This window comes from Hipposideros armiger, unplaced genomic scaffold, assembly GCF_001890085.2.
Source record: "Hipposideros armiger isolate ML-2016 unplaced genomic scaffold, ASM189008v1 scaffold_549, whole genome shotgun sequence".
NCBI lineage: Eukaryota > Metazoa > Chordata > Mammalia > Chiroptera > Hipposideridae > Hipposideros > Hipposideros armiger.
The window spans coordinates 492,551-504,640 of NW_017731899.1; the positions used below are offsets into that span (position 1 = coordinate 492,551).

The 12,090-nt window shown below is 54.6% G+C and overlaps 1 protein-coding gene across 3 annotated transcripts in view; it reads right to left on the bottom strand.

Moving 5' to 3' along the window:
• The window catches only part of GPR26 (G protein-coupled receptor 26), a 73,314-nt gene extending 61,792 nt beyond the window's left edge, over window positions 1-11,522 (bottom strand). For 2 of the 3 annotated variants that reach the window (XM_019669182.1, XM_019669181.1), the window contains exons 1-3: window positions 10,518-11,522; window positions 3,107-3,220; window positions 42-110 (exon numbers count right to left, since the gene is read on the bottom strand). In XM_019669182.1, the coding sequence (XP_019524727.1) occupies window positions 42-110; window positions 3,107-3,220; window positions 10,518-11,185 (851 nt within the window). In that variant the 5' untranslated portion in view covers window positions 11,186-11,522. The remainder of the gene's footprint in view (window positions 1-41; window positions 111-3,106; window positions 3,221-10,517) is intronic. The other variant, XM_019669183.1, reaches the window with a different exon arrangement.
• Between the last annotated feature and the right edge of the window lie 568 nt (window positions 11,523-12,090).

A 12,090-nucleotide genomic window follows, 5' to 3' on the forward strand; every position in this document is an offset into this window, starting at 1 on the left:
CACACACACACACACACACACACACACACACACACACTCACTGTGCACCAGCCCCGATGTCCGATGTCTCCCCAAGACTTCTGGAGAATTTGGTTTGTGTATTTGGAGACCTGTAAGTAATGAGCTGACACTTCAAATTTTCATGAGACATTAGAATGGAAACGGCATTTTATTAATAGATTATTAACACTGGACAGCCACCTGCATACTAAGCCCCTCAGCCACCTACAGAATTCTGTGACTTTGAAAAGGCACCATAATGGTGCTGTCAGGTCCGCAGTGCCTCAAAGCCCCACTCCAATGATTTGGGAGAACCATAATTATTCGCAAGCATATACTGCTATGAAGATAATAGCCTTATAAGTGTTTCTAGGCATGTTCATGTTAATTCAGAACATATTTAATGAATGCTTTTGGGTGAGAATCTGTTGTGGATTTTCAGACCCTGATCAAACATTCTGGAAAGAGTTGGATGTGACCCAAGGCTTTGAGGACACGGGAGCCACTATGTGTAACTAGAGATAGTGTTTCTTTTTAAGAATGAAGGTAGAGGTTTCCCAAAGTTTTCCACTGTCATCTGACATGTCCCAACTCGCATTTGCAGGTGGTCCTCTGACTGGTTGGTGCAGTTGGTGGAATTGCCTTCCTGGGTGGTATTTGCTGCACTGTTAGCACTGTGCCAACCCAGTCTGCCAATGGCCCCAGCCACCAGCACTGAAGGCCTCTGGGCTGCAGTCCAGGTCTACACACACTGCTGTCAGCCAGGTGGGAGATCAGAGGTGACTCCATGTGAACCCACTCTTTCTTCCAGAGGAAGGACTCACACACCTGCCTGCCTTTACCCACGGGGGTCTGGTGCTGTGTCTGGGTCACACCGTGATGCTGAGTTGGGAAGTTGGATCAACCTGTAGATGGGCTTCTCTGTATGTCCAGTGCCTGGTTCCAGGCTCTGGGGATGTAGCATTGCTGCAAGGCTGAATGACTGGCCATAGGCCGGATGCCAACCTTTCTCCCTTGGCTCTGCCAGCTGCTACTCCTATGTCCTTGGGCAACTCACCTCACCTCTCTGGACCTCTGTAAGATGAGCATGCTAGTACTTACCTTGCAGGAGAGCTGTACGAGGTGCAATCAGGTATGTACTGGTACCTCCGAGGTGCATTAAAGGTGTCCAGTAAGTGACAGGTGCAGATATAAACATTCCATATTCTCCTCTAATAAGGGAATACTAATAAGGAAGCTTGAGACGCTATTTGAAGACTCGATGGTTCTTGGCCCAAGAATGATGCTTCCCTATCTGACAACACTGTCAGACAGATGTGAATAGATTGGGGCAATGACAAGGGACCCCTGCCCAGCCAGCCTGACCTTGATCAACTCAAAGGAGTGGCAATGTCACAGCAGAAGCCCCTTCTCTTCCTCAGCATCCCGATTTTGCCAGCTCCGAGTTCCCCACTGCTGTCCCGATGTCAACCCAGGCTCTCACATGCATCTACGTTTATGAAGCTCAGATGGGAGGAAGTTGCGAGTCAGGCTGCCTGGATAGAGACAGTCATTGCGGAGCTGTGGGAAGTATCAGTTTCTGCGCGGACAGCTCAATGAGGGGTTTAAGTGACACTCCAACAACTTGATCTCAATCATCTCAGAAACTGCAGCTTTCTGGTTCTGAGTGGGTCGTGGGCACGAAGTGCCTCCCCACGTCCCTCTGGAAGGAAAGCAGGAGCCTCCGTGCTCTCAGAGGAGACGCAGAATGGTGCAGCGCGAGGGGTCCCTGTGCAGGCTTTGGTTCCAGGCAGACCCGGGCTGGAAGCCTCAGTCACTTGCTGGTTTGGGCAAGGCTGGCCCCTGTCTGAGCCTCAGAATCCTCCTCTTTAGATATTATCCAGACACGGAGGGTGGCACAGCTTCAGGCACAGAGTGGGGACTTATAGGCTTGGTTCAAGAGACAAGCTTGTTCTTACTTCTCCCCTCTGAATTCCACAGGGTCAGCCTGTTGCTGCCTCAGTGGCTCTGACTTTTATTTCTATAGACAGGAAGGAGGCAGAGGACCATGAGCTGACGCTGCATCCAGGAGAGTTTCCAGAGCTGCTCAGTGGTCATCCAAGGGGGGCATGGGCTGCTCGGTTCCCTGTGCCTTGTTAAGCAACTGACCGGCGCGATCCATTTCCTCTCTGAGCCTCAGTTTCCCCATCTGTCAGGGAGCTCCCACAGTTTGCCCAGCCCACCCCTTGGGGGTGCTGTAGAGTCCAAGAGGAGACCACGAGCAAACTGCAGACCTATCAGATCCAGCTAATGTGTTGCCAGAACGACTTCTTAGCTCCCACAAGCCCACCTCTGCCCCACTGCTGCCTCCTGGCGCTCATCAACCCTAGCTGCGCCAGGAGTCCTTCACCCCAGTGACAAAGCTGTGGAGTTCTGCTTCGCCTCCAGTGTGCGAAACTAACCGGGTGATACTTTTTGTATTTTCTGGCTAAAACGTGCAGAGAACACCCTGTAGCTAGAGCAGGTTGGCTTTTAGAATGCACAGTCCCAAAGCCAGAGCACTGCAACCTTGGCTGGCACAGGGTTGGGGATTGGGAGAGAATGTGACAAGCTCACGACACCTGGACGAAGAGTGGGAGATCCCCGGGGGCTGTAGGACAGATAGGCCCACCTGGCTAGGCACGGCGTGTGCTCCCTGCGCTCTGTGCAGATGGCTGACGATGCTCAGAGCGAGCCTGGGCTATCCCGTGCTCAGGGGGCAGCAGGAAGCCAACAATTGCAGACTTTCTCTTTCTCCCCCTTTTCTTTCCTTTCGGGCCTCCTGGGGGTGCAGTCCAGGATAAAGGATTAGGATGATGTGATTTGGAAATCATGTGGGAGAGAGTCTTTTACAACGCTTTTAGTTCTGAGTTTCATCCAAAAGAATTCAAGGCTAAAGAGAAAAAGCATGCACCTTCCCTCTCATCAAAACTGTCAAGTTCACTGTCACCCCACAATGCACTCTGTAGAAAAACGTGTGGTCGAGGGAGGCTGGTGACTGCTAAAGGTCACGTGGGCCCTGCTTTGCTCCCCAAAGCCCCATGCTTGCCCCACCTGCCACTGTTAGCGTCCCATTGGTCAGGCTTACCTGGTGATCACGTAGGGCGCAAAGCACACGAGGAAAGTCCCTATGAAGGTGCTGATTTTCTTGGTGGCGCGCTGCCGCCGCCTCTTCTGTTCCTCAAGACAGCGTTCCCGCACACTGCACGTGAGAGAGGAGAGAAGGTGACTCACAGGTCGACCTGCCCTGGTCACAGTGAGTTACTATACTAAGCACAGGCAGTAGCCTCGAGTGTAGGAACTTGGCTACGCGGCCAGGGAGACCTGAGGTCAAGCCTTGGCTGCAGCCGTGTGACCTTGGGCATGCTGTCTCGGGGCCATCATCGGTCCAATGTGGGTAGTAATATAATAAAATGCCACAAAGGACTGTTTTGAGAATTGAATGCCTAAAGCACACAGGTGTACGAAATGCATTCAATGCACACAGCAGTTAGCACAGTTCCCAAGCCAGTGCAAATCATATAAAACTCTTATTATTATTATTGCTCGTATTATTTGCTGATCACCAGCTATGGCCCAGCCCCAGAGTCCACACTCTCTAAGTAGTAGCTCTAAGTTTTACCCTTACCGCAATTGCTCCTGCCAGGTGGTGCTGCCCTGTTTTCCAATGAATATCATGAGCTCAGTGAGGCCAAGTGATTTGCTCAGCTGAGAAGTGGAGACAAGGGTTGAGCCTGTGTCCACGTGACTCAAAGCTGGTCCTTTTCACCTGGGTCAGCCTGGACTGTGTGTGCAGGGCCTGCCTGTCCTCCACACCTCCAGCCCTGTGTCTCCCACTCCAAATTCTCAGCCCTGCCTGGAGCTACAGACACCACTTATGGGGTCACTGAAAGAGAGGTCCCTCCATTCCTTCAGAGACCAAGCTCAGCGAAGGGACTGCCAAGTCCCTGGAGAATCGGGGACACAGCTCTGAGGATGGATTCAAGAGCTTGTTGCCTACACTTCTAACTACACCCTGTTCCTGACTCTACTTTGCTCTAGGATCTTTTGAGAAGAGACATCTCATGCCAGCTGGGAGCAGTGGTTCTTGCAACCCATTTCCTGCAGCCACAGGGACATACACGAGCGACAGCCAGTCTGTCCATGACTACAGCTGAGGAGCATGGAGAGGCAAACCCGTGCTCCATCCCACGGGGCCCAATGATGGCACATGTTTTTACCATTTGCTTTTAAACTAAATCACATGATCCGAAGCTGCCCAGGAAGTGAAGATAAGTTGGCAGAGCCAGGCCTGGCCGCAGTGACTCGGCTCCAAAAATAGGCCAGTCTGTTCAACGAAAGCAAGGAGTGGAGATAATGAATATTCATGAGCCAGGTCCATGTGCAGTGTGAACGCCAGGACAGCCTTCCCTTTCTTCCACATGAACCACGATTTTAATATTTAATCAAAACTCTTCTTCATCAGGTATCTGATCACGGGGACAATTCCACACCTGTTTGGATTGAAGGCCCCGAAATTCCTACAGGATTTTTCTCCCTTGCCTTGAGCCTTTCCAGGAATTTAGAGAGTTGGGAACTGGAGTTTGGCTTCGTACAAACAGGTTTCATACTGGCTGAAAATTTATTACTCATGACTAATATTACTAATTAATTTCTAATAACTATATTAATACAAACCCACACTTTTTGAGTCTTAACTTTGTGACATCTTAGATACTGCGATGGGGGTTCATAGGTAGGGAGGCACCAGGGCATCATCTCACCCAGAAAATCTGAAGAATACAGTGAGGGGGACAGAAAGGTGACTTTGCCTAAGGTCACACAGCAAGAGTTGGTCTTAAGTCTCTTGACATTTCATTTACACCTGGGTTTCTGCAGAGTTTTCTACTAAAGTTCTCTGGCTTGAGTGACATGTGCAGGGTATGGGCGGGCGTGGAAAGAAGACATTAGTCCCCAACTGGAAGGTCTGGGGGCAGTGAGGTGACTAACTCACCTTGATTTGCCAGAGGCTGTCTTGACTCTAGAACTTGAAGTCCTTTACTCTGGGGCCCTTGTCCCAGGCAAGCCAGGACAATGGTCACCCGAAGACATAGCGTGTTTGCCATGTTCTCCACAACTTTAAACTATTTCTGACAAAACCTTCAGTGCAACTGAGGATAGAATTGCTGGAGATCTGGGACATGAGCCAGACATCCTCAGCCATGACCCCATGAGAGGAATAGATTCTGGTCATCCCCTAAAAAATGAGCCCCAAATTCAGATAAATGACTCATTGCAGGGAAGCCAAACTGGCAGTGGCACTGGGACCAGGCCCTCCTCCAATTTGTGATTCTGACAATGTCACCCATTTCTCAGGTGCTTTACAATAACCCAGAGGGTGTCCAGGGTGATGTTGTGCCTAACGTTAGCATCTCATGGGCTGGTCATGTCTCTGCTCTGGGACAGACTGGCGAGACTCTATGGCATATGTAGTCAGAGAGACCCTCTCACCCCCCAACCAAGCTCACAGATGGGGAAAACTGGGACTCAGAGAAGAGAGAGATTTGCCCATCCAGAGAGTGGGTTGCAGGTGGGCGTAGCACACAGTTGCTGGCCCCCAGTCTATTATTCCTAGTCAGAAACCACACAGCTGTTTCCTAGAACTCTTGCAAAAGAATGGATCCATCTTCTCTGCCTGGGGCTCCCCTGATTTCCAGGTAAGAACAGGTTGGTGGCAGGAATGAGGAAGGAAGTGTAGTCCCCAGTTTCTAAGGGGAGCAGTGCAATCCTCTTGCTTCTCACAGTATGAGAGCAGCTCACCAGCTCCCAGAACAACATAACAAAATCACTTCATACTTGTCATTTCCCCCCACTATAGATACCTTTGCAAAACTGAGCTCATGGAATTCTTGCAGTCCTGAGAACAGTTATTTTCCTTATTTGCAGATAAGGACACTGAGGGCCAGAAAGGTCACACAGGGCCACGCCCAGGGTCAGGACAGACCCTGTGAGTTCAGGACAGACCATGACTCATTCCAGGTCTCTGGACTCCAAGATCTGGTGTGTGTCCCCAGACCCCAGTGCCTCCCATAGGATCACTGGGTGATGAGTAAGCTGCCTTTAACCACACGAATGCATTCCCCAGATGTTCTTGGGCCAGGTGGTGGCCGCTAGAGTCCTTAGATCCCCGGATGGAAATCTCAGTGCAGAGGGCGAGAGAGCCAAGCTCCCCTGGCCAGGTTCATTCGCCCAGAGTGTGAGCACGTGTGCCAATGTGGGGGTCCCGGGGCTCTAAGAGGACACAGAGTTTCCTTGTGATAAAAGGAGACAGGCTTTCCTGCACTGTGGCCCATGGCATCCAAAAGATGTTCCCCAGCAGGTTTCAAGAATGAGGCAGAGGGGATAGAATGCTGGGACGATCTGGAAAGTCCACAGATGAGGCCATCATGGTGAAAACCTGCCAACCTGAATATCTCCAGGCTCAACACCACAGTCTGGGTCCTGACTGATGCCCAGATGACTGTAGGTGGTCCAGACCCCAAGCTCCAAGTGCTCAGAGTGACCCAGGCTTGTTTGTGGCTTCTAGGAGAATGAAACAAAAGGCCAGGTAATGAGCTGACCAGTGGTGAAAAGCCATGAGTTTGGGGCCAGGACATGGTGTGAGCAGTCCCGCCCTCAGACCTGGCAAGAGGGGTGTGTCCTGGCCCTGGGCATTGAGGGGCCCACACCTCTCTCTAAACATGGCATCCCTTGCCCAAATGCCCTGATTCTGCTTCCAGAACATGTGCAGGGCCCATCCTCCTGAGGGTGGACTGTGCCACCTGTGTGCTCAGCTTGAGACTTGAAGGGTGACACTGGTGAGTAACACGTGGGTGCACAACTCATGATGTCCAGTTTGTGTAAGGGAGGCCCCTGGCGGTGCTGGCGGGAGCCAGTGGTGTGGACGAGTCGGGGGCTGTGTGCTCAGGGCCGGCTCAGCGCGCCCACCATGTATGAGGCTGAATCCCAAGGAGCCTGAGAGTTTGAAATTTGAACCCAACCTTGAAACGCGTTATACAAGTACGAGGTCGGACAATTAAGCTCATGAACTTCCCACCGTGCACCTGCACGTGTCAAGGTGGGAGGGTAGAACGCGTTTCATCGAACAGTTTCTAAGCTAAATGTAGAACTTCTAAATATTTACATAGATGATGTGTGTGCGCCTCCATCTGCACTATTTCCCATCCAAAAATCTCAGGGCAGATCTGGGCGTGGGTCTTGGCCACATTCTAGATCTGCTAAATGAGGCAAGTCTCCCACTTCCTTGGGTCTCCCAATGTCCTCACCTGTAAAACCAAGGGCACAGTGAGGTTATCTGTACGGGCCCTTCCGTGGACTATGCCACAATCTGGACACTCTCCAGGGTCAGCTCTCAGCCAGTCCCAGCAGACCTTGATCACGGGATGAGTGGGCTCCATCCCACTCTGGGAAGTCATGAACCTACGCCTGCTGGTGAGCAGCGGCCTGCAGAGGGACTGCCACATCAGCACCCCGGCTCCCCACCTGTGTCACACATCCGGTGAGAGCCCACGTGTGTGGTGGCACCAGGGGGAGGACCTGCTATAACCAGTCCTGAGCTGTGGTTTGGGAGAACTGAACCAAGCCGACTGAGCAGCCAGGGAACCAGGTGGGTAATAGATCTCAGGAATTCCAAACTGCCTTATGAATGTAGTAACTCGAGACACCGCCACAGAAAGGCAGGCATGGGGAACGTCTCTGAGGGTCCCAGGTTGAATTCAGAGCAGAGTGTCCCTGATCTTCTGGTGGTGTCAAAGCCAAGGAGCCCAGCCTGCCACTCGCCTCATTCAGTTCAACACTCGGTGGAGAGTAGGCACCACCGGGAGCTTCCTGACTACCCACCACCCTGGGCCTCAGGGGATGCAAAAGGGGTCCATTTGAATTAAGTCCCAGGAGGCCATTCGCATGGTGGCTGGTAAGTAAGAAGCCTCAGTGGGCAGACTCCACCTGTTCCCTGAGCTGTCCAGAGAAGGAAGCCTCCTGGCCTCTGCTGATCCGGGACTGGCGCCCCCAGGTGGCCCGGCTCTCAGCACCAAACCAGCCCAGGAGTCTTGGCTGGTCTTCCCGGAGCCTCAGTGCCTAAGGCTTGGGGGTGCTGGGGGCAGACCCACCCCCCAGATAGCTCTGTAGTTTCTCATTTGTAGGGAGGAAGAGTTTGAGCCACCAAGAACGAGCCTGTGGGTCAACTGTCAGGGAGCTGGTGCCCTCCTGTGTGGCCCACTGCCCACCCTCTCACTCTGGGGACGGACCCCACAGAGAAAAGCATGTTGTGGTCACTGCAGGGGCAGTGCTGTCACACCCACTCTTCCAAAACCTCAGGTCGGCCCTCGGCCAGTGGGACCCATCTGAACTAGCCAAGGGCTGTCCTTGTCCCAGAAGTCCCTCCTTTCCCCAGTGCACCTGGCACTGCTCCTTGGCCTCGCAGGGCTCCTCAAAGCATCCTGGGCTTAGGGTAGGTCAAGGTCCCCCTGGAAGGGAGGGGAGGAGAGAAAAGGGGCCAGAAGCTAGCAGAGCCGCTGCCTCTGCTCCTGAGACCCCTGGGAACTCTCTCTGCTGTGTCTTGCCTCGAGTCGGTGAGCATGGGGCGGGCCCTACATCCTAAAAGAGCTGAAAAGGAGCTACGGCCCCTCAGCCCCTGGAACTCAGAGGAGAGCAGAGATGCGCTGTGTTCTGGTCTAAAAAGGAACTTATTCCTTTCCAGGCTCAACCTGTTCTCTGCTGTTCTACTCACGGCGAGAGGGCCCACTGTAGAAATCAGCCAGGACCTGGAGTTAAACCGCATTGCCTCTGACTTCCATAGCAGTGGGGGTGCACTGTCTAAGAGGAGGGCCCCCTGCCCCTGCATGACAAGGGTATGAGCCCCCCAGCTGTGGCTGCAGAATACTTCCTTAAATGATGGTGAACCGAGGCGGACACATGCAGTGAGTCAGCCCACGTCTCTGTGTCAGTGTGCACGCAGGCCACACCTGTGACCTGCACACAAGGGGTGATCTGTCTGTAACACACGCAGTTGATATAGGAACACATGGGATTGTGTCTGAAGCTCATACATTCATACGCATGGGTTCATACACCCTGGCATCATGTGCTGTAGGCCATTCACATGTAGTACACGTATGTGATTCTGCAAGGAAGATTCTATGATGAATCTTCATCTAATTCATCAGAAAATAATCAGGAAGGGCCAATCGGAGGAGGAACAATGAACACACGCATGCCTACCCTTGTGCAGACACAGTGAAGTTCAAAGACTTTTCTCTTTACTGCTCACGGGCATGAAAAGCTCAGGTTGGAAAGAACCTTTGCTCAGACGGACACCCTGCTCTGTCCCTCTCAGCTACGAGCTTGCTTCTCCCTGGGGGCAGGGGGCAGTCTCATCCTAGGGACTGAGCTCTCTCCCTGCGCCTGGCCTCCCCTCCATTGGTGCTCTCTGCCTGCCTCACTGTCAGTGCCTTCTAGAAGCCAAAGCCCCCTTATCAAGGGTCCTGGGTGACAGAGTCTGCCTTTCCCTGGGACAATGAGATACAAAATACCAGAGTCCACAGAGACACCACCATTTCCCTTCGACCTTTCCTCTTTTTGTAAGGAAAGCAGAGGTGAGCTGAGGACGGCTCAGCTAAGTGTCTCCCCCAGGGGATGGCAGGAATTCCGGGGGGATGGGAGGTACCTGCACCTGAGCCCACCATCCTGAGCTGCCTGAGAAACAGCCCCCAGATGAAGGTGGAGGTGGGTGGGAGCCTCAGGAGTGACCCCCTCCCTCTGCAGGGGCCTCTGGGCTCTCCAGGAGCCACAGGACAGTGTTGTCTGGGAAGACCAGGAAGAGCCCCCCGCCACCCTCCCCCCATCCTCCCAGAGCATTCAGATGCTTCTTTAAGGACCCACAGAGAGAGGTGCAGCCCCAGGAGACACACACACACACACACACACACACACACACTCACACACACCCCATCAGGAGACAGACAGCACAGACCCCAGAGAAATGACAGACCTGGAAGAGCAGCACGTTCCCATTGGAGAGCTTTTAAGGAGCTCCCTGAGCATCTAGGCCACCCTCCCAGGGCCTGGGGAGAACCTTTGAGAGGCTTCCAGCAGTGAACAGAGACCGCTGCTTTCACACACGCTGTTTCAAGTGAAAACCGCAGACATAAAATAAGTATGAGAAGTCCAACCAACTTCTGACTCTCTGATTTCTACCCTGATGCTTCGAAAACCATATACGTTGTTTCACCCACACTTTTGGTGGTTCTGCTTTGCTGATGCTCCAAGCACCTGTCTTAAGACCGGCAGCGTGGCCCCTCCCCCACCATAGTCTTCCCCAGAGGAAATCGAGACTCGGTGGGAAAAGGGCTTGTTCCAGGCTGCACACTGGAGCGTGGGGGAGGCATGGACCCCCTTTCTCCCACACAGGCCCCCCCCCGGCCCCTCACCATGTCCCCGGAAGCCGGTCCCAGCACCCTCACCTGGGGTGGATGTCCACGAGCAGCACGAGCGTCTGCATGGTGATCACGTCGATGCGCTTGCAGTGGAAGCGGGCCACCTTGAGCACCTTGAGGTACGTGCAGCAGAGCACGACGAAGGAGAGCAGGAAGCTGAGTGCGTGGAAGGCGCCCGTGAAGACGGCGAAGCGCAGGCGCTCGTCCGGCCGCCGGCTGCACAGCGTGCACGAAGCGTACAGCTGGTGGAAGCCCAGCCAGGACAGGGCGAGCGCAGCGGCGGGGAAGGTGAGCGCGTGCAGCCACGTGTAGGCCACCATGAGAGCGGCGTCCCGGAGGCGCATCTTGGCGCGGTAGCTCAGCGGGAAGACCACGGCCACCCAGCGGTCGATGCTGAGCGCTGCCATGCTGAGCATGGAGTTGGTGGCCAGGAAGGTGTCCAGGAAGGCGGCCAGGCGGCACAGGCGATCGCCAGCCGGCTGTCGCTGCGCCACGACGCCGGCCAGGGTGAGCGGCATGTTGACCACGGTGCACAGCAGGTTGCCGCACGTGAGGTTGAGGGTGAAGAGCGCGGGCGCCTGGCGGCGGATGTTGGCGCTGTGCAGGAGGCAGAGCAGCACCAGCGCGTTGGACAGCAGCGAGACGCCCATCGTGCCCACCAGCAGCCCCGCCAGGCCCGCGTCCCACGAGTTCATGGTGCGCGCCCGCCGGCGCTCAGGGCCGGCAACCCGGCGCGGCCACGGCGCGGCCCGCCGCCCGGCGACCCCCGGCCCCCGCCGCCATGGCTCCCTTGAGGGCGCACAGCCACCCCGGAGCCCCGAGCCACCTCCCGGGCAGGCACCTGGGCTCACAGCCACCACCGCGGAGCCTCGCGCCACCTCCTGGGCAAGCGCCGGGTGCGCCGCTGAATCCGGAGCTTTTAGCGCCTTCGGATCTTGGATTGCAGGCGCCTGCGCCCCCGCTCTGCCTCTGCTTCCGCCTGCCCTCACCCCATCCCTCTGCCTCTGCTCCGCGCACCCTTCTGCTCCCTTGGTTCCTCTTCCTCCCCTCTCTCTGCTCGTCTTGCTCACTCTCCCTTTTTGCTCTCCTTTCCACCTCTCTCTCTCTCTCTCTCTCCCCCCCTCTCCCCTGCTGTGCTTCTCTCTCTCCCAACTGCTGTTGTCTCCGTCTGTCTCTCCCACCCCCAATTTTCTCCTCGCCTCTTGTTCTTCCCTCTCCTCTTCTCTCTCCAGAACCTGGCAGCTTCTATCACAGAAATCCCCGCTGATGCATCACACACACACACACACACACACTCACTCACTCACGCACACTGACACACACACACACACACACACACACACACTGACATACACACACTAAGAGAACTAGCCCCGAAGTCTTCCATGCAAGGTGATTCGCTCCTGGTAGCACCCCCACTATGCTCCCCTATGTGTGTCAGAGCCAGGCTGAGTCAAAGAAGTCTCTGAGAAAAGGGAGGCACACCTGGGCACCTTCATGCCTCAGTGCCACCTGGCCCAGCCTGGGTGCCAGGCTGGCCTGACCTGGACATGGAGGTCCTGCTGCACCTGTCCCAGCTGAACCTCCCAGGACTGATGCT